The sequence below is a fragment of the Xiphophorus couchianus genome, chromosome 24 (genome assembly GCF_001444195.1).
Source record: "Xiphophorus couchianus chromosome 24, X_couchianus-1.0, whole genome shotgun sequence".
Taxonomy (NCBI): domain Eukaryota; kingdom Metazoa; phylum Chordata; class Actinopteri; order Cyprinodontiformes; family Poeciliidae; genus Xiphophorus; species Xiphophorus couchianus.
Window position 1 is genome coordinate 7,077,805 of NC_040251.1, and position 22,514 is coordinate 7,100,318.

At 43.0% G+C, this 22,514-nt stretch overlaps 1 protein-coding gene across 4 annotated transcripts in view; it reads left to right on the forward strand.

The window, feature by feature from the left end:
* vps13d (vacuolar protein sorting 13 homolog D) overlaps nt 1-22,514 on the forward strand; it is a 63,296-nt gene that overhangs the window by 5,483 nt on the left and 35,299 nt on the right. For 3 of the 4 annotated variants that reach the window (XM_028010103.1, XM_028010102.1, XM_028010105.1), the window contains exons 10-28: nt 51-151; nt 892-1,060; nt 1,947-2,048; nt 2,419-2,608; nt 2,721-2,903; nt 9,900-10,030; nt 10,114-10,168; nt 10,262-10,438; nt 11,014-11,144; nt 11,222-11,354; nt 11,440-13,665; nt 14,667-14,818; nt 15,281-16,303; nt 16,623-16,713; nt 16,787-16,913; nt 16,991-17,171; nt 18,382-18,564; nt 19,815-19,971; nt 20,049-20,253. In XM_028010103.1, the coding sequence (XP_027865904.1) occupies nt 51-151; nt 892-1,060; nt 1,947-2,048; nt 2,419-2,608; nt 2,721-2,903; nt 9,900-10,030; nt 10,114-10,168; nt 10,262-10,438; nt 11,014-11,144; nt 11,222-11,354; nt 11,440-13,665; nt 14,667-14,818; nt 15,281-16,303; nt 16,623-16,713; nt 16,787-16,913; nt 16,991-17,171; nt 18,382-18,564; nt 19,815-19,971; nt 20,049-20,253 (5,717 nt within the window). The remainder of the gene's footprint in view (nt 1-50; nt 152-891; nt 1,061-1,946; nt 2,049-2,418; nt 2,609-2,720; nt 2,904-9,899; nt 10,031-10,113; nt 10,169-10,261; nt 10,439-11,013; nt 11,145-11,221; nt 11,355-11,439; nt 13,666-14,666; nt 14,819-15,280; nt 16,304-16,622; nt 16,714-16,786; nt 16,914-16,990; nt 17,172-18,381; nt 18,565-19,814; nt 19,972-20,048; nt 20,254-22,514) is intronic. The other variant, XM_028010104.1, reaches the window with a different exon arrangement.

Here is a 22,514-nt window from a genome sequence, read left to right on the forward strand (position 1 = left end):
TCTGTCCTCTTAAAACATTTTTATTGTGTTTTCCTGATATTTTCTTACAGGTCCAGTACCATCAACTAATGGCTTTCCTGAAAGAAGTAGAGCGTAGAGAGAGGGGGATGCTCTATAGAACATCTAGACCCAAAGTCCCAATTTCTGGGAAGTAAGTGCTGTCTTTGATCAACCGATCAATCACCAATCAAGTTTATTTGTATAGCACATTTCAGCAATAAGGTGGTTCAAAGTGTTTTAAGTCAGAAAAACACAAAAATGAACAATTAAAACATTAAATTTTTACAAGTGCCGTCATTACACATCGAAATATTGGTCGATGTTTCAGTTAAAATGTCTGAAAGCTTTTCTAACCAGCTGGGTTTTAGTCTAGATTTAAAGGAACTCAGTGTTTCGGCTGTTTTACAGTTTTTGTTCCAGATTTGTGGTGCATAAAAGCTGAATGCTGCTCCTTCATATTTGGTTCTGGTTCTGGTTCTGCAGAGCTGAACAGAACCAGAAGACCTGAGAGGTCTGGAAGGTTGATCCAACTACAGCAGATCTTTAATCCGTTCAGTGATTTATAAACTACCAGCAGTAGTTTAAAGTCTGTTCTCTCAGTGAAGGACTGTAGAACTGGGTGGTGTAGAACCGGGTGAAGTAGAACCGGGTGATGTAGAACCGGGTGGTATAAAACTGGGTGGTGTGCTCTATCTTCCTGGTTTTAGTCAGAACTCCAGCAGCAGCGTTCTGGACCAGCTGCGGCTGGACGATTGATTTTCTTTCTTCTTTTTTTATGAAGACACTGTTGCATTAATCAATGCGACTTTAGGGTTTTTATTTTTCCTGTTTCTAATTTCCTTTGTCATTTTACTGATTTCTGACTGAATTTCCTCGTTGTTTTCTCCCCAGCTGCAGAATATGGTTCCTGTTTGCCATTCAGGCAAATCTCAGTGACATCAGAGAGCGGCGGAGGAGAACCAGCTGGACGTTTGCCCTGCAGCGCGCCCGGGACGCACTGACCTACACCAAACTTTACTACAGAAGGCTGGACACCGCCTTCCTGAGTCCAGAGGACAAGGTATAACCGCAGTAAACATTACACTCATAGTCTGCAATACAAAGAAACCTAATATTATGTTGTCATGAAAACAAATTTTGTTAATTTTACCAACAGACGTTTAAGAAAATATATTAAATTTTTTATAGCAGATCAGTTTTTTACACCTGAAGCATATTTGATAATTACTGATTCCTTAAATGTGGCCAGTTGGTAAATTTCATCTCCAATTATGACATTTTTAGTACAATTTTCATAATGTACTAATTAGTTAGTTAGCTAAGAACATCTGACTAATGTTTTTAGTCAAACTTGTGTTAAGTGTTTTGAATAAAAAAGTTAGATTTATAAATTAGTCATAAAAAGTTAAAATTTTTCTAATGTCAATATTTTCTCAAGATGTTTTACACTCGACTAAATTTTTAATTTTTACTTGTTTCTTAAATCGTGACTGTATGTTGTTTTTATAACGTTTTATTTTTGTCTGTTTATGATGTAAAACTCTTTGAACTGCCTTGTTGCTGAAATGTGCTACAAAAATAAATTTATTGATGCTTTATTACCTGAAGGGTTGGAGGATGTAAAAGTGTCTCGAGAACGGATCCCTGGGGAACTCCATGTGTTATTGTTGGCATTAAATAATGACACTTTAATGCAAAGTTGGCACTTTTAATGGACTTTCAGTGCAACTTTGCATTAAAAGTGTTATTTACCAAATGACACTTCATGACAAGAGTCATAGACGTTCATAAAGACTCCTTCATGTTGTCAGTCTTATGCACACCCGTCAAATAAAGTGTTACTGGAATTCCAAAGTATAGTGAATGTTTGTGTTTTTAAATGTTTTGTTGGACCATTAAAAACTGTTTTTAGTTTCAACTAGTTTCTTCTGGTTTTTGTCTTTCAGGCTGAACTTGAACGAATTGAAGAGGAGCAGACGCTGGAGGAGCTGCAGACCCTCAGAGAAGTTGTCCATGACAGGTTTCGATCCAAGGAAGAGATGGCAGATGTACGTTTGGATGATCACAGAGGGTTTGCAAATATAGATGTGCATATCAGTAAATTGAAATATTATCAAAAAGTTAATTCAGTAATTCCAATAAAATTACTTCCATTTATAGATCCTTAATCACATAGTGATGTATTTCAGCCATTTATTGAGGTCATTAAAGTTAAAGAAGCTGGACTTTCAGTTTTGTATCCGACTATGCTGATAGAAAGTTGAGTGGAAGGAAAATGTGTGGTAAAAAAAGATGATACAACTTCTGCTTAGCTCTTTGAAACTAACATTTTCTAATCTGTGCCTAGTCTGTGTAATCTGTAACTTCCTAGACTTTGTTTTAACAGATTTTATTTTTTCCACTCTGCGTTTTTTGCAGAACGTTCGGGAGCCTAGCGGCAGCCCCCAAGCTGCTTCATCTGCCACATCTGTTCCTAAAAGTGGAAGCTACGGAATGATTCAGTACCTCCAGTCTTGGTTCCCTGGTTGGGGCGGCTGGTCTGGAAACACGCAGAATCAGGACACGCCTGAAGAACTCCTGCCAAGTCCATCATCCTGGGATATTCTAGGTTAGCAACAGACTGAAAGAGGCTCGGCGCTCATCTGTTACCCATGCAGCTGTGGAAGAGTGATCTGCTTTATGCTACACTGTAATCTTTAATTCTTCTGATTCTTCTCCAGCAGAGACAGGGGATTTGTTCGACCCACTGGAGGACTCCCACACTCTGAACACCTTCACTAGACGAGATTACATGTTTGCTCGACTGGAGTTCTTTTTGGAGAAGGGCGGAGTCACTCTTTTTCACGAGGAAAGGAGAGCGAACTCGATGCACGAGAGTGGAGTAATCCAGCTGGAGTTCTCAGGTACAAACATAAATAAATACATTAAAAGAACTATCACGATCTTTTAAACATAATTTACTCATTACACTGAACAACTTGAAAGTTGGCAACTGATTTTTATTTTTTTAAAACCTAGAGGAAGTTAATAAATGATCAAAAGTAGTGGCCCACGTATTAACCCCTCTGGTGAACGCCACCAATAACTTTACCTGGTTTTGATGTGGAAACTGAATGTGACTGGAGGAAACTAAGCAAATTTATTTTGAGATAAGAAACATTTTTTATAAAAACATGGTTCTAATTTGTTTTTTGCTTCAGAAATATAATAGATTTCTCTTTGGAAGCATAGTTTGTATTTTGTGGCGTTAGCAAAACTCAGCAACTATAAAACTGAAACAATGAGTGAAAAATCTGTTCCAGAAAATCACTTTCTTTTTTTTATTTTTTATTTTTTTTTTTAGAACTTACATTTTTATTATTTTTACAGAGCAATAATACAGCCATACATCAATGGTACATAACACAAGTGTTGACAATATGAAGTTTTCCATAAAATAAACATCTTGGCATGATATCTTAGCATCACGTTTGTAGACTCCTCACCATACAACATTAAAATAAGGATTCATTTTGGGCAGGATAGCTAAACACCATATGCCAAGAGACAAACTTGTTGGACTTATTTACATCAACAGAGCTTCTGCTGCCCCCAGCGCAGACTAAAAGTGGTTTTTTGAAGTCTTAATGGTAGGTTATCTGTTCCATTTTATACAATTCCCTTACTTTTTGAATCCATAAGTCATAGGCAGGTGGCTCCAACTGCATCCACCTGATTGTAATGCATTTCAGGGCTGCTGTAAAAAGGACATTTAACAGATATACTTTGGCCCGTCCTTGCAAACCATCTGGTATAATACCAAGTAACGCAACTGTAACATCCTTTGGTATAACTTCCGGGAAGATTTGGTTTATAGCCCTGTACACCTCATCCCAAAAGTTTTGAAGTTTGGGGCATGACCAAAAAATGTGTGTATGATTGGGGACCGCTGAGCCACAGTTTCTCCAACACAAGCTTGGTACTTTAGGATCCATCTTGGAAACTACATCTGGGGTCCTGAAATATCTGCTAATAATTTTCCATTTATATTCCCGCCACGTATTTGAGTTTGTAACTCTATGTGCCTCAGTCCAAACTTCCTCCCATGTTTCGTCAGAGATTCTTTTGGCCATCTCTGCCTCCCATCTTTGTTTTGTCCAAGTGGTTCGTTAAGGTTAATTGACAGAAATACACTATATAACTTTGTTATCAATTTTTTATCTCCTCCCCCTTTCTGGTAATGGATTAGGAGGTTTTCTATTGGTGTGGGATTTAGTACTCTTTCCCAGTCCCTGTGTGCAGACAAAAAAGAACGCAAATGTAAATATCTAAAGAAATCACTTTTCTGGAGATGAAAATTCCTACATAACTCTTCAAATGACATAAAGGCTGTTCCTGTCAATCAACTGATGAAGAAATGGAGGCCCCTGTTCAGCCCATTTAGAAAACTTTTTGTCTAAGAAATTGGGTGTGAAGGATTTAATATGTCTTAATAATATGCTTGTTAATATTGACAAACCTCTTGGTAGCTTGAAAGAAATTCGCACTTTGTTCCAAATGTTAAGTGTGGTTTTAGTCCACAATGGCAGTTCCTTTACTGGAATATCTGAAAATGGCTTTAATACCTTTAATGGTACTGAGCACTTTGCTTGCTCAATGCTCAGCCATCTTGTTTGAGAATCTGTTGGATCCATGAAATTAGAGGCTTTAACTGAGCTGCCCAGAAATAGTATTTCAAAACAGGAAGATTGAGGCCCCCTTCCGTCTTACTTCTTTGTTGTGTTTTATATTTTATGCGAGGGCGCTTGCTTTGCCATATGAATTTTGATATAATTTTATCCAATTCAACAAACATGGACTTTGGTATGCCAACTGGTAACATCTGGAATAAATACAATAATCTGGGTAACAGATTCATACGAATGGTCTCAATGCGACCTAGGAGGGACAAAGGCAATGCTGACCATCGCTCTAGGTCATTTTTAATTATATCCAGTGTTTTGCTGTAATTGGCATGATACAAATCATTTAATGAGAGAGGAATATTGATGCCTAGGTATTTAATGCCCTCCCTTGGCCACCTAAAGCCGCTCTGTTGTTTAACCCCCAGTGGAATATTGCTATTGACATCCATTGCCTCTGTCTTATCAACATTTATTTTATAACCAGAAAAATGTCCATAAACAGAAATCATTTCCCTCAGACGTGGTATTGATGATGTAGGATCAGACAGATACAGAAGTACATCATCTGCGTAAAGAGATATTTTATGTTCCTCTGTGCCAATCAAAATCCCTTTAATTTCATTATTGTCCCTAATAAGCTGGGCTAATGGCTCCATACTAATTGCAAACAAAAGAGGTGATAAAGGACAGCCCTGTCTGCATCCGCGCTCCAGTTTGAAACTTGCCGACCTGAAACCATTAACTCTTACAGCCCCTTGTGGGGATGAATATAATGTATGTATCCAATCTATAAACTTGGGCCCAAATTTAAATCTCTTTAATGTTTCTTTTGATTGAATTATGCAAACCCTTCACATTATAACTTATTACCGTTAGTGTACTCATAACTGAGTTAATTTAAAAATATATATGTGATAGTATTGTGTTGGAGGCAGAGACGGCCATTTGAGGGATGGAACCAAACTTGAGTAACATGGACGCTGAACACCAAGATGATGCAATAAACTAAAAATAGTAAGGCTTTGCTGTACAATATTGTCAAAACTAAGATTCAAATGCTCTGCTTTTTTAGATGCAAAAGGATCCTTGGGGAACAGAAGGATCAAAACGCAGAAAACACAATTAAAAATGTGCATTGCTAACATAATGCAAGGTAGTGGGTTTAAGTCCCTAGCCACTGTAAAAAGCGGCAACAAACACAACCGAAAAAGGGTTGGATGTGTACAAAAACAACAAAAAGAAATTAAGAGTGTGGAAGTTCAGGCTCCTGCAGGAGAGCATAAGTATGTGTACTTTAACCACAACGTAAAATCTACTAGTAATATTAATACAACTTAATTATGACTAATTATGACTTAGTAATTTAACAAGGTTAGAAGTGACAATGTTATGCACCTTTCAAACGGCATTGCCGAACATAAACACAGTTAGTATTTAAGCAGTTTCAGTTCCAGTTATTGCAGCAGGGATGGTCTTCCATATGTAGTCCATGGCCTTCACGGGATCCCGAAACTCCTTACTGTCATCTTTGTATGTGATTTTGAGTCTTGCTGGATAAAGTAATCCGAAGCGCACATCGCTCCGTCCCGTAAAGCTTTCCGTGCATCGGAGCGACACTGGTGGTGTAATCCGGGAAGATGGCGATCCTTTTACCCCGGTAGGTCAGCGGGGCTTTGTCCCTGGGCGTCTCCATCATAATGCAGCTTGGCGATGATCACACGGGGTCTTTCTCCGTCTCCAGGTTTCGTCAGAGCAGCTGTTCGGTGTGAACGATCGACTTTTACATCCCGGTCCATCTGGAGCGCTTCTCTGATCATTTTTGAAACCTCTTTAGGTTCGGCGGAGTTCGGCTGTTCCTCAACGCCAACTATGCGGATATTTCCGCGCCTCATCCTCCCCTCCATGTCCTCACACTTGTCCCGTATCTTAACCAGCTCGCTCTGAAGTTCGGTGACGGTGGTCTGCAGAGTGTTTACCTCATCAGACCATGTAGACAGTCCACCTTTCACGTCTTCAATGTCCGTTTTAATTGAGGTGATATCTGCATGGATGGCGGTATTTCGGCCCTCACTGCGTGATGTCAGCTCTGAGAGCCTGTATACTCTTCAGACAGCGCACTCCTCATTTCCTCCCTTATAATTTTGGAGATTTCCCCTCGTATAGAGGTTAGGATATCGGCTCTCAACTCCTCACTCATACCAGGGCTCTTGGGTTGTGGGTCTTCGTCTTCTGGAGTACGCTGCCTGGTGGCTCTGGTGTTAGCCGTTAGCTTTGCCGTGTTACCGTCGTACTTGAATTTTCTAAGTTTATCCGCCATTTAACAAGTGTTATATAATTAGGCTACGTCACTCTTTTGTTTTTTTTATTTTTAGTTTTTTTCTTTTTATTAGTTTAATACATAGTTTTTTGGTTCTGTATTAGAAGGCTTAACCTTCCTCTGGTGTTAGCTTTCTGCTGCCATCTGTAGTGTTAGCGGGTCATTTTGGACCCGTGTATTAAATCAGCCATAAAATACCCTAAAAACAATCTTTTATCATCCAATGTTTTTCTTAACTCTTGTTTAGCTGGTTGGGCTCCCTCATCCATGAAAAGATTGGTTTTAATATTTTTTTGTGGCCCCCTGGGCCTTTGTTTTAACAGCATACCCCTCGTTTTCAATGTCTAAAAAGTGGTCAAATGAACCTTAAGAGAAGAAGGAAACAAAATAATCAGTTTTTCTGTTACCTGAGTGTAACTGAGAGATATTAAAACACATTTCTTAAATGTTGAACAAAAAAAAAAAATTTATTTTAATATTATCAAATATAGTAACATCTATGGTGTTTCGGGTCATTTTGGACCCGTATATATTTACTTCAAGAAAAGGGCAAAACCTCTGGCCCTGGGTTGAACATCAGTGGAAGGAGTTGCACCCATCTCTCCCAAACATCCCTGATGGGAGCAAGCTTGTCAGATTTTGCTCTGGTGTCTCGATTGTCAAATCTGAGGACTCTTGAGATCATCTGAAAGGTCCGAAGAGACATTGTTGCCCGGAAAATATTTCTGCCCGTTGATGCATCCCAGAGACTCTCAGTTGCCTCATTGCTGGATCTGTAAACTCCAGCAAGGAGGAGAACACCAATGTAGGCATCCAGGTACGTCTCATCAATGTCTTTCCACGTGTTGCCATGGACTTTTTTCCCCTCAAGGTTTGTCATAGCAATTATGACTTTTTTTAGTGACAATGGCAAAAAAAGATCAAAGCACGTCTTGATGTCACTTACTCTTGTCACAGCAAACCTTGTGACCCCAGGGGTCATTTTGATGATGTTTGCAGCAGCTGTCCTTCCATGCACTTCAGGAGGAACTGTGCTCCAACGGATGTTGCCACATTTGGATTGGAATGATTCAGCAGGAGCAGCTTCAGCACCAGTGACCTCCTCTTCAGACTGATCAGTTGTGTCTGTTTCTTCCAATTGGTACTCCACATCATCTTCGTTCTCAGAGGCCTGCTCATCTCTATCGCTAAAATCCTGTGTGTCCTCTGCCTCATTTGCAGCAAAGATGTGATCCAAAGCTTCATTTACAGTGAATCTTCTCCTCATTGTTGCATCCTGTGAATTGGAGATGTGTACTCTGCAAGTCACCACCTCTACATTCAAATGGCTTGACAAACCTGGACATGTCTCCCTTTGTTTGTTCTCACAAAAAGGCAAAGAGAAAAGCCCCTAAATGAAGCTCAAGTGGTTGGAGGAAGAGGCTGTTGGTTGATTGTGTGTTCATGATTTAATTTTTGGCATTTTGTATTGTTTTATAATTGAAAATTTTAACCGGGTCACAAATGACCCAAACACCACAAAAGTCATTTTTTTCACCAGAGCACTTTATAATTTAGCAAAAAAAAAAAATTTGATTTTACTTTGTTTAAATGGAAGTCCCTGACAAAGTCAAAAAGTTTCAACGCAAAAAACAAATGTATGAAGTACTTTTATGCATGCTAAAACTCAAAACGGGTCCGTAGGGACCCTAACACCATAGGAAGGTTAATCAATTTTCTATGAGATCTTTTATGAAGACCTCAAAAGGGGGACTGTTAAGGAATAATGATTATTTTTAGTGCTTAATACAGCTAATCTTACGACATGTGTAAAAGGTATATTCAGCACTCTTATTTGGAACAGCTTTGTGTCGAGCATTTGGGATTGAGCAGATGAGCAGGCATTCAGACAGGCAGGAGCCTCCCCACTGTGAGGCCAGGCCACAGGAGGCCATAAAATTAGCATTCCCGGCAGGGCAGAGAGACTTTAGATTTCACAGGTATCTGTGAGATTTTATCTCAGGTCGTTCTGTACTCAGAATGACCGTGGGAGCCACGGGGGGTCAGGGCGCAGCGATGCGCTCTTTGTTTCGCCAGGAGCCAGATGGCCCTTTGATCTTTGCTGTAAATTAGGGGAGTTCCAAGTTTCTCTGAGTGCTTAAGGGAGTTTCCAGTTGGTCAACAGGAGGAACGCCTTGAGTGCATAAATCAAATAGAAAAACACCTCCTTACTATAAGATTACGTGTCAGGAGAAAAAATACAGAGAGCGGCCAACATTTTGCCTTTTTTATATCGGCTCTCTTCAAAGACGCGTCTTTGTCTTTTTTGTTTGTCTTTGCCTTTTTGTTTGTCTTTGTTTTGTGTTTGTCTGTCTTCCCCTTGTCTGTCTTTATTTTTATGAGAAAAATGCATATCTCTGTTCCTCTGCAGTTTTGTTGTTGATTGCTTTGTATGAGATTAAACTCTGTGATCTGTGACGTCAACATGCTTTGTTGTTGTTTCACTTTAGTAGCACGCCGCCACTCGCTGAGGACTCGGAAGATTTAAGGAGGAAAGAGCCAAACGTTTTGTCCAAAGTTAACATTAAATTATCCGTCTTTTAACACAAGTAACGTTCACTGGAACGGAATTCTTTATAGTCCAACACCTTTATCAATCCGATTTAGGTCACAATTAGTGAGCAGTTGTGGTTTTTAAAGCGAAAATATTAATAAGCCTGTGTAGCAGTGTGATGTTATTACACTAGATTGTAAAGTGAGAAGTTATTCCGGTAGGAAATTATATGAGCACTGACAGCTTTTATTTTGAAAAGACGACCAATCCATTTCAAATAACTACCGTTTAATTACACTGTAATACAGCTATATTACAGTGTAATTATAGCGTAATATAGCTGTATTACACTGTAATTACACTGTATTTGTGGTGCTTTACTCAGGAGTGAAGGTGATCGTGGAATCTCTTCCTCGCTCGGAGTCGTCCTTACTCTCCGTTAAGCTGGGCAGTCTGTTCCTCAGAGACCTGACCACTCAGGGCACCATGTTCCCCTTCTTGGTGTCGCCCAAAATGGTAATCCACATGCATATATTCATCAACCTTAATATTGCTGGCTTTATTATCTCTGTGGGTCTAACAATGTCCACCTGTTGCAGGACAAAGTTGTTGTTGCTGTTAGTCAGTCCATGAGTCAGCACAGCGCTGCTGCTGGTAAGGGTTTATTTCAGTATAATTCCTCACGGTTCTGTCAGTAAGTTTAAGGACTTGCTTTCAAAACAATCTGTACGCATGTTTTGTTATCAGAGTGCGATGCCGAGTTGACTTCTCCAGTGTTCGAGATGATATACGAGCGCAACCCTGTGAGGTCCAAATTTGAGAGGAGGCTGGAAGTGCACACCAGTCCATTAAACATAATCTACAATCCACAAGCCATGAAAAAAGTGACTGAATTCTTCTATAAAGGAAGAGTTCACACTTCAGGTAAGTACAGAGTGTGAAAACTTTCTCAGAGTCATCTGAAAAAGAAAACACACCTTTAAGTTTCATGGTTTTGCACATGAAGATAAGATAAATCGGTGCCATACATGTCTCCAAAAACACAGAAAAAAATCACTTTTTAAAAAAACAAATGTCCCTAGATAGCCTGAAAAGTTGCTAAATACAGCAACAAAGTCTTAAGTTGGCAACAGCACATCTTTCCTTGTGGCTACAGCCTCCCTTTCCCTCTCCGGTCATCCCCACACTTGGCGGGGATGACCGGAGCCAACATCTCTTGGCTCAGCCCACTTTTGTGAAATTTTTCAAAATTTGTTGAGAGCAGCATTATGCTTTCACAGGGGATTAGTAACATTTCAATAAACAAAGATGAAACCAAAATGGGAATATTTGAAATTAAAAAGTACAGCCCATGATTCAGCCGTTTGGAGAGAAGCATTCAGCAGCAACAACTGCATGAAAACTGTTTTTATTCGTTTTAAATTAGATGCAAGTCATTGAGGACCTAGTTAAGATCAGACAGGACTGATTTTTATTAAATGTTGTATTTTTTCCTCCAGGCTTTGGCTACCAGTCTGAACTGGAGCTAAGGGTGGCCGAAGCTGCAAGGAGGCAGTATGACAAGCTGAAGAAGCAAACCAAGGCGGAGATTCGACAAACCCTAGATCAGCTGCTCATTGGAGAGTTCATTGTAAGAAAAAATTGATGGAATGTCACATGAAACAGATATAAACTCCAAATCTACTGACATGTTTTTTGCTTTTGCAGGAAAACAGCAAGCGCTGGACAATGAAGCTGGATATTTGCGCGCCTCAGGTGATTTTCCCCGATGACTTCCAGTCAGAAAACCCGATGCTCGTTGTGGTGGACTTAGGCAGGATCCTTCTGACCAACTCTCAAGGTGAAGCAGCCAAGTTATCTTCTCTTCACATCTGATGGGATTTAAATCACCCCGTAACTGCTGATATTTGTTCCCCTCTCTGAAGATGACAGCGTTGTCAGCTCTACAGCTGCTCAACATCAGCAGGAAGTCCTGAGTGACGAGGAGTACCAAACCCCTCTGGCCACCCCGCCCGATTCTCCAGTTGCAACTGAAGTGCCTTTAAAAGAGCTGTTTAAAAACCCAGAACTTCCCAGCCTCAGTTCTCCGGAGGCTGCGAAGGCCTACAGCAAGAAGCTCTATGAGAAGTACTGCCTTTCATTCAACGACCTGCAGATTATGGTCGGGCGCTACAAGGACAGCTGGAAGCACCTTCAGGACAGCGAAGTGGGACCAACCCACGTTGTGGAGAAGTTTAACGTTTTGCTGCAGCTTGAGCAGCGGCTGCGCTACACTTCGGACCCTCAGCTGCCCGGTGCGGTGCTGTCAGGAGCTCTGCCGGATCTAAAGGTGCACATCAACCTTGAGAAGATGACCGCCATCAGGAATTGTCTGGCACGGCTCAGCAGGCCAGCCGAAGACGACAGCGGCCCAGGGAAAGATCCGAGCGTAGCGTCCCCTGACCCTCCCACGCTGCGTCGGGACAAGATCTTCCACAGAGTGGACGATTCTGCCAAGAACCTGACGCAGAGCGTGATGACCTTAGAGCAGCACACACGGGAAGTCCTGGTGGAATCCCGCCTGCTGTTGGCTGAGTTCAAGATCAACTACATGCAGCTCGGTGTGGAGAGTAATGGCCGCTATATTTCTGTCTTTAAAGTGTTTGGCACTGACGCTCATTTTGTCAAGCGACCTTATGACGTAGAAGTCGCTCTGACGGTTCACGGATTTCTCCTGGTCGACACGCTGCAGACATACGGTTCCGACTTCGACCTGCTCGTTGCGTCTCATAAGCATCTGAGCTTTGATGTTCCCACCGGTAGCCTCAGGGAAAGTCAGCCGTCTTCCCCCACTTTGTGTGACGAGCGGACCTCTGAGCATCCTGGAGTCCATTCTGGGTCATTCTCTGATCCGTCCCCATTTAGTTCCTTCCTGAAAGACCAGGATTACCTCATTAAGCTCGAGTACCAGTTTGTGAGCTCAGACTGTCCCTCCATGGACCTCAACAACTCCCTCCAGGCCACCAGCATTCAGGTCAACAACCTGGACATCATTCTCAACCCTGAGACCATGGGGGAGCTGCTCAAGTTCCTCCAAAAGGCTTTCCCCAAAGAGGAGAATGCATCATTTGCCCAGGAGTGTCCAACGGAGCTGTCCAGTGAGGAAGAAGACCGGGCCTACCAGGCAACGTACGACCAGAACAAGGAGCTAACCGTGGAGATCCACCGCCTCAACCTACTGCTCATGCAGACCGTTTCCTCCGGCACCGCCCTGGCAGTCGAGAAGAAAGGCCTGAAGATTGCCACCGCCAGCATCTCTGGTACCAAGGTCAACGTTTCCCTGGGAAGCCATCTGGACGTCAGCGGTTCCCTGGGATCCGTGCAGCTGGTGGATTTAACCCAAGAGGCAGGCCGAAACCAGTTTGTGGTCAGCATTGGGAGTGCTGAGGACATCTCCTCGAGTCCCAAAAGTTTAACGTTTCTGCCCGACGACCGAGAGTCTCAAACAGACGCTCTGAACTTTCAGTTGAAGGAGAAATCTAAGGGAGAGTGTTCTTTGGAGCTACAAATGGCGTCTCTGCACTACAACCACTCGGCCAGGTTCCTGCGTCACCTCACACTGTCAGCCAACGAACTGGAGGACAGTTTCCGCTCCGTGTTGAAAAACGCCGCCACGACCGTGTCGACGGTTCTCGCCTCCAAGACTGCGGAGTACAGCGGCAGGGTTTCGCTCTTTGAGACGCCGTCACGGAGAACCCGTACTACCAGCCAGAGCTGGGGGTGTTCATTTGACCACGAGGAGGACGTCTCTATGAGGGAGCCTGAATCCGCCCTGGACACCTTCTTCGTGAAGCTGACCCTCAACATTTTCATCGAGTCGCCGGTCGTATCCATTCCTCGGAAACCCGGACACCCCGAGCTGTTGGTCGGCCATCTGGGGAGCATTACAATCCAGAACTTTGTCAATGGCAAAGACTCTCTGAGAGAGAGGCTGGAGGTGTTAGTGAAGGACATCCGACTGTACTCTGTCAACACCAGTCACTTGGTGTTGAAGAGACCGCCCAGAGAGGAGAAAGCCGCCACGTCCTCACCATCCCACACTGGAAACTTCAACACGGATGAATCCCAGTTCACACGCCACGACTTCTTTGAGTCCCTCAGCCGGGGAGAAGGTGAGAAGATTATAACTAGAGATGAAAGTTAATGAGATTAATAAGATAATTTAAAGTTGATTAACCTTTCAGAGCAGCTAATGATTAATATTTAAAAACAAAAACGCATAAATTGCATTTCACATCCCAAACCAGACTCTGTTTGTACCGTTTCTCTTTCCTGTTCTAATGTGGCTGCCATCTTTAATTTTGTGTCAACTGGCTCCACTTATGGATGACCAAGTGGCGCCCTCTGCTGGATGGAGGCCAAATTACAACACTAAAAGACGGTCTAAGTGGGCGTTAATCGATTGGAAGAAATTCTAATAAACCATTAAAATACAAATTATTGTGAGTGGATTAATTGTTTACGTCGTAACTAGAGGTGAGATTCTATTAAAATGTTTATGTTTAAGTTAATTGCAGGTTTTGTAATTAATTAATGGCATTTTAATCGAAAGACATAAAGAGACAAAATAAGCAATTCTCAATTCATAAACTATCTTTCCTGCTAAATTATTGAGGAAATAGCCACATGAGGTCAGCAACAAATATATTTATTGTTTTTATTTATGTTATTTCACCATCAGATTGGTGCTCAGTGCTTTCCAGTGTTTCATTCATGGACCCACTACATCTTTTTTTACCACACTTCTTCCTTCCACTCAACTTTCCATGATTATGCTTAGCCTCTGTAAAGAGTGAATGTCTTCAGCAATGACTGTTGCTGATCTCCCCACTTATCCAGGTTAAATACTATCCAGTCTTTTCTTTGATTATATCTGGCTTAACGTAATATTTAAATAAACATACATAATATTAAAATTACAGAGAAGCTGTCAGTGATTTTAATCAAAATAAACATAATGTTTGTATTATATCACTCTGTGTGTATAGATTCATAATATAAGTCTGTATGACTTTACCTGATTGGATAAATAATCCTTTGGATTATATTCTCATGAATGGGGACAGACCTTTTTCTGTTTCACTCGTCATTTAACTTTTTTCCTGTCCGTCAGCCTTCCACATACTGAAAGACACCACTATTCACTTCACTTTTGAGAAAACTCCAGTCAATGAGGATTCTGAGTTCATCCTGCTGACGACAGACAAGCCCTTCAGAAGCACAGGCCAGCTGACGGTCCAAGGAAAATTTGTCAACCCTGTTGAGGTAAGTTCTATACATGAGCATGATTGACAGCGCTAAGCCCCTCCTCCTGGCTCTGACTGGTTGTTTTTGGAGTGTTTCTTCAGTGTTTCTTTCTGAAGAAACATCTAGTAGCACGGGAGCTAGATGTTTCACAGATTATCTGTCTCATTACAAACTGTCACAACATGGGGACAGTTTTAACAAATATGTAAAAAACTTTCATTCTGCAGATTTACGGAGTTATTGACTTAAACAATCTCCTGTATCTTATTGAAAACTTACCTGTAAGTTAGTTTTGTTTTATTTCAAGTGTGCTAAGATATTTGCAGTAGAAACTAGACCAAAGATACTTGGTGTTTTTGCAGTGTGAGAATACGGGTTCTGGTTTCTGAATGTGTTGCTGATAGTCGTCAGTTTGTGGTTGGCAGCTGTTTTTTGTCCTTCCTCAGTTACAGTCTGACCCTGTTGTTGTGTTTATTGTAGGTTTGTCTGTGTAAACCCGTGTATGAGCAAATTCTCCAGACTCTGGACAATCTCTCCCTGATTGAGGAGCAGCCTCCGACCCCCAGCCAGCCGCCGACGCCGCCCCCGCCCACCCCGTCCTCCTCCAGGCCTCACGGCTTCCCCGACCCCCAGGGCGGCCTGTTCGCCAGAGACCCGCCCTCCTCCCTGTCCTCTCCGCTGTTCCTGCCGTCTTACCGGCCCGTCCTTCAGCCGCCGACCTTCACCCAGCTGAAGGTCACTCTCCTCGTGGCGGAGCTGCAGGTCCAACTGAGCGCAGACCTCACACAGGGCTCCCAGGGTCTGGTCAGCGTGCGCTTCCAGGACCTGGAGGGCCGCTTCACCAAGGACCACCCGCAGCTGCTGGAGGTGCAGCTGGCTCTGCGCTCGCTGCTGATGGAGGACCTGCTGGACCCCAACCCTGACTCCAAGTACAAGTACCTGATAAAGTCCCACGGCGTCCCCAAGCCGTCCACCTTCAGCTCCAAGGAGTACTTGTCCCGCAGCTGCCCGTCGCGGTCCAATGCTCTGTCCCCAGACATGCCGCGCTCGCTGCCCGCCTACATCAAGGAGACGCAAAACGTCTTCCAGCCCTACCAGAGGCACCCCGCCACGCCGTCCGCCGGCCGCAAGTCCAAGAAGGACCCGGACTTCCCCAGCACCCCGCCTCCCTCTCCGACGCCCCGCGCCGGCTCCCCGCAGCCCAACTCCAACTTTCACGACTCGTTGGTTCACATCAACATGCTGCTGGTGGAGGCCGGCCACCCGGAGTTCAGGACGCGCTACGGCGGCGTCGGCCGCAGTGTGGACGTGGACTTCAACTGCCTGGACATCCTGATCACACTCCAGACCTGGGTCGTCATCCTGGACTTCTTCGGGATCGGCTCCACGGCCAACAACCACGCGATGAAGCCGGCTGCCGGGCATCCGCTGTTCAAGCCGGACGGCGGCGAGGAGGAGGAGGAAGAGACAGCGCCGGTGGTCAACACCAAGCTGGACCTCAAGGTTGGTCAGCTGATCCAGCTCTCCTGAAGTTTTTCACATTTTGGCACCTGGTAACACAAACACTATCATGAGATTAGACGATTTTCAAGCACTGACTTATCGGCACCGATATTCTTAATTTTGGTTGATCAGCCGATACTTTCATGTGATGCCGATCTTCTCTACCTCCACCACAGCCGCTGTCCTCTTCTGCTCTGATAAAATGTTCAAACAGTTCATTGAACATTGTAAATGCTGCTTTATTGATCAGTTTTGCAGCAGCTCTGAAGTGAACTGAAGTGAAGTGGTGCCATCGTTGACCCGTCTGTCCTTTTTCCAGGTTCATTCTTTGACTCTCATCCTGAACAAAAAGCTCCATGAACTGGCCAGAGCGAGCGTGTCAAAATTATCCATTCATCTTGATACGCACGGTATGTTTAGGAACCATTCCCACCAACTTCCTGCAGCCAGACATTCTCTCACAGCTTTAATTTCTGACTGCAGACGGCGACCTGAGGATACACGGCAGTTTGGGAAGTCTGTCCCTGAGTGACCTGACCCCGCACGGCGACTTCTACAGAGAGCGCTTCACCACTCAGGGAGGGGAGGCGCTGGTTTTCAACATCCTCAGGTACAGATGGTCTCATTACGACTGCCTCTGCTGGAACCGTTTCCCACCTAATTTCTCTTTCGTTCTGACGCTTGAAGGTACGGCCAGCCGGATCCTGACCTGCAGCGCGAGTGTGACATCAAGGTGTTGCTGCAGATGGCGTCTGTTCAGTATGTTCACACACAGCGCTTCCAAGCCGAGGTGGTAGCCTTCATCCAGCATTTCACCCAGCTGCAGGACGTCCTGGGCAGACAGAGGGCAGCCATGGAGGGCCAGGCGGTGAGTCCAAACCACCAGGCCCACCTGGGACATGCGGTCAGGGGAGGCTCACCTGTAATCCTGATAAGTAAAATAGATGCTAAAGATGAGGAATTATGAATATAAATTTGTTTTTTTATTGGTAATATCAACATAATTATGGTCAAAATCACTGAATTTACTCATTGCCAGTTCAAATGTATGGAAAACGTTCAGGGTGGGGGGCGTGCTGTGGTGGTGCAGGGGGTTAGCACGCCCCACGTTTGGAGGCCTTAGTCCTCGATGCGGACGTCGCAGGTTCGACTCCCGGTCCCGACCACCTTTGCCGCATGTCCTCCCCCCTCTCCTCACCCTCCTTCCTGTCTGCCTACTGTCGAAAAAATACGAGCCACTAGCGCCGCAAAAACTCTGCGGAGGGAAAAAAAAAAAAAGTTCAGGGTGAGGCAGTGTAGTGCTGGAACTCACCGTTGGGGGGCGCTGTGTCACACAGAGTGAATGAAGCAGGCAGTTGGGGCCAAGATTATTATAGACCTGTTGCAGCGTGACGTCCATCGCGAGAATCCACCCCTGTCTCCATGCTGGAGGAGTCACTGACGATGACTAGCATCGATTTTAGCTGTCAGGTTGTCAACATAACGCGCTAAATCTAAAATGTATCCGTGATTCATAAAAGAAAAAGGGAAGCAGTGCTTTGCGAACACTACGACCACTAGATGACAAGGTCAGGAAAAAGTTTTAATTAAGAAAAAATAACAAGAGAGAGGAAGGTTGTTCAGTTATTCTAGCTTGACTATGACAACCTTAACATGTAGATGTGCCGTGGAATTCAGTGAGTTTCAGTTCAGTTGAAAATAAAAAATTTAATTCACACACCAACTCTGACAGATCATCAGCAGAGCAGGTGTTTAAATTAGCTAATCTACCACTGCTGGTTGATCTGCAGTATCATCTGTTGAGTATTCATTACCTAATCGATGCATACATAAAACAAAATACAATACTTTGATTAATTTTTAGGTGCAGAATTCAAAAAGGTCAAAGTATGAAAAGCTAAAACTGCGTATAGATTAAAGGAAAATTAAAACCCCTCAGTCGTTTCACGTTAAAATTTAAATGTAAGCTTCTGTACTGGATGTTGGATGAGTGAGTGGGGAACCTAAGCGCACATCGCCGAGTCCCAGGTCCAGTTTCCATGGTAACTGAGGTAAACGGCTCTATCCTCTTCCTGAAGGTGCGTGATCAGCCTCAGAGGGCATCCAGGATTCTGCTGGACATCGACGCCGGCGCTCCGGTTCTGATCATCCCCGAAAGCTCGCAGTCGCCCCGGGTGATCGTGGTCAACCTGGGCCAGCTGAAGGTGCAGAACGTCTTCCTCCCGGCCGGGTCGCACGGAACCGTCTCCCTCCGAGACAAGGTAGAGAAACTCACCATGGCGCACGCCTTTTTCCCCTCTCTGGTGAGTCAGACACGAACATGCCACTCCACAGCTGCCGGTTCTGCTAACAAATCCAAATTCATTCAGGCGTTTCATGACATTCCTCAGATTCACTCATGAAAAACTTATTTTTTCTGAAAAGTTGGTGAAATGCTGAATGAATTCAGCTTTACTGAAATAATATTTTTGTAACCAACTAATTACGGCATCTGTTATTTTCATCCGTTGTTTGTTTTTTACCGTAAAAAACACTAACTTAATCCAGTTAGACTCAGTTTTGTCTGATATTGGAGTTGAGATAGTTTGCTAAGGAATTTTTCATTTAGTCTTACGGAGATTTTCAGAGAATATTGGAGAACTTCACAATAAAAGCATCTGTTGGTCCACTTCCTATCCAAGGTTAATACTGACCCTACTAAGAATTTACGCTTTCCTTTTGGGGGAGTTTCCGGAAGCAGGTGAACTTGTGCCAGAATCCTTTTAGTTATGCACCTCTAACCTTAAAGTCCAAAGGTCCAAAACAAAATGTTTGGTTCTGAAGTTATTCCCTTTGTAATGATTTGAATGAATCAATGAGACACATTGCATCTCTGGTTAGGAGAGAAACAAGCTAATTAAGCTAACCTGATAGCTAAATGTTTTCTTAGCTCTTTTTAGCCGTTCATATGCACCTTGTGTGTTTTTAAGAATATTATACTGCATGGAAGTTCATACAAGGAGCTGTCCAGCTACCAGGTACAGCTGCCACCTTCTGCTGTGGTGTGAGGTGAATTTTGTCTGATTGCTGTGAACCTTTCCTCCTGTTTCCACCCACCTGAGATCATGATCAGAACATGAAATCTCTGCATCACAGACTGGCTTTTATTCCTGTCACATATTGCATTTTCTGATACATCGCCACAGCCAAATATATCCTTATGGACTGTGGTGATACTGACTTCAGGTGGAAACACACTGATCCAGTTTTCACCTCTGGGATTCCAGGCTATAACTTTATAGCTTTACTGAGAAACGTTTTTTTCTGGGGTGGTTTGTGTTTTTGTTAACTGCACATATTCAGATGTAACTTGGAGGGCAGGTTTGTCAGTCAGACCCTGATTTTCAGACCTTTGTGGAGGTAGATAAAAACTGTTGAATACAATCAAGTTTTATTTCTATAAAACTTTGTAGTAATGCAGCTTTTTTTGTCCTGCATGCAGTGATTGAATGTTGCTTTCTTTTCCACAAAGGAACGCGTCAGGAGCGCAGCAGAAGGAACGAGTAAAGCTCAGGAAAAGCCGAAAGGTTTTCCTTCCGGCTCCGCTTCATCGTCAAGATTTGGCCTCAGCAGACCCAAAGAGGCGAACAGCAGAACCATCCCTGAGGTCGAGGACCCGACCAGCTCGGGTCAGCGTGGCTCAATGGTTAAAGTCAGACATAGTTTCTCTTTGTGTGCTGTAACCTGCTGTCCCTTCCTGCTGCAGAAGACCATGTGTGTCTGCTGGATTGCATGGCCCTGGACCTGCAGGAGATGGACATCTTTGCTGCGGAGCGCTGGCCCTGGGATGGCACCGGGAAGCCCGAACCCTCGGACCTGATCTTCCCTTCCTACTTGGTCCGTCGAACCGGAGACAACCTGCTGAAAGACTGCTGCCGCCTCACGCTGAAGGTGGAGCGCAACCTGGACAAGTAGGTCCAAACGCTGCAGATCGGGGGTCCAAAATGGCCCGTTAGAGCTGTTCAAGGGCCACAACGTTTTAGTAGCTTTCTTTTAATTACAATGACAAAAAGTGGTTATTTTTTGGTTTTTACCTGGTAAACACATAATTAGGACTGAAATGATTCATTGTCATTAATCTATTATTAAAATAATCGTCGACTAATTTAGTAAACAGTCAATCATTAACGAGGGAATATCTTAAACGCACATTTTCCCTTTAAGATAAAAACACCTTTGTGTGTAAAATATTTATTTTCATCTACTTTCTAGTATTGTATAAAAAATGCTTAAGTGGTAAAAAGAAAAATCTGTAGAATGTGCCATTTTTTATCCGATTAATCGTCAGAATAATTGATAGATTAATCGATTACTAAGATAATTGTTAGTTGCCATCCTACACACAATATTCTAATGAAAATAATGAAGCTTGAATTGTAATCAAGGGCCGCCCAAAATTGTTCAGAGGCCTGCAAATGGCCCACGGACCGCACTTTGGACACCCCTGGCCTGCAGGAATACATTACCATCTGTGTCGCCCCAGGAAGATGATTATTTTGTTCAATAATCAACTTAATTTTCTAAATTTTAAGCTTTTACTCTTCACCACAAAGTAATGTTTTATGTTAAAAAAACAGCACCTCTGTTCAGAACTTCACATTTGGGTGAAATAGTTGCAAACTGGAGTTGTTTTTATCTCATTAGTGTTTTTTGTGAAGATGATCTTCCAAGTGTTACGTTTATTATTGTCGTCAGTAATCAACTTTCCAGGTTTTGAGTTGATTTCTCTCCTATAGTTTCAGGTTTTTGTTGTGTTTTATAACCAATGCCTGTTTGTAAAACTAGGTTTTGGTTTTATATCTTTAAAATCTGAAACAGGCTTTGGGGTTTTTTTGGAGCCTTTCTTTGCACATCCTCCAAATCTACAAATTATGGATCTGGTCAACCGGTTTCCCAATACAATTGATCAAATTTTCTCCACGAGAAGACTGGGCACAGGAGAGCCCTCTTGTCCTGCGGGGACACACCTGGCGGGATACTCCCTGGATTTATTCATAATAACAGGATTTTTGCTGTTTGGTGCTTGCGGATACCTGGCTTATCCACAAATTTGTGACGGACTTGGCCGAACTAGCGAACACTCAGACTGTTGGTGTGGACAGAGACGCAAGCTGGATGCGAGTCTTGCTGAGACTCGCAGCCCAGCCGAGGACTCAAAACTCACTAACGGGATGGAATCGATCTTGGAGAAGTTGTTAGTTTCGGTTGAGTGGAACGACCAAACTACTTTGGACAATTGGGAACTGAGATGTATCTGTGAGACTTTAGGGAAGATTGAAATTTATGATCTGCCCGACCTAAAACATTCTATATCTGAATTGGCTTTCCCCGTGTTGCCTTGGAAGGGCTGCATTATATTTCCAATCTCCTTGAAGATATGTAAACATAACGCTCCTTCCCACCTCACCCCCTCCTGTTATCCATGCAGCTGTGGAGCTGAGCGCTCCCAAGGCCACGCCTTGATAACATCTTATCGGACTTCTGCTGGGAGGCTGAGCAACGTGGTTTCATGGCCTTGTGATGTCACTGCCTTCATTCATGTCTTTGTTTTGCCCTTTGTTTTGTCTGAATGTTGCCATGTGCCCTAATGTGTCCTTTCCTCTTTTTTATCTTATGTTTTTAGAAACTGTGGAGTTTTTAACCCAGAAAAGGAATTAGAACAAACTTGGAATCCAGAGACTCTAGTTTATTAGTCACTATTTAGCTTATTTTTAGAAACTGTAGAGTACTCACTATTTAGATGCAGATAACCTATTATTGCAACCCAGAAAGGGAATTAGAACGAATTTAAAATCCAGAAAAAATTCTTCCAGAGCAGGAACATTTAGTTTTTATTATTATTTAGAAACTGTGGAGTCCTGATTACTTTTACAAATTTAGAGAACACTTAGAAAGTCCAGAGATTACTTATACTTATCTAGTATCCCAGAAGTCCAGAGGATACTTACTTACTTATTTAGCAACCCAGAACAGGTTGAACTTAAAATCCAGAAAATCTAACTTAGCAGCTACTTTTTAGACTCCTATTCTTCCAAACCAGAAAAGGAATTGGACCAGAGGATACTAACTTATACTTACCCTGACTAGGAGTATCTAGTTTATTTACTCTATTTACTTTGGATCAACATTACTAGCTTTTTCTTCTCTTGCTCTTTCCTTTGGTTTGCTATTT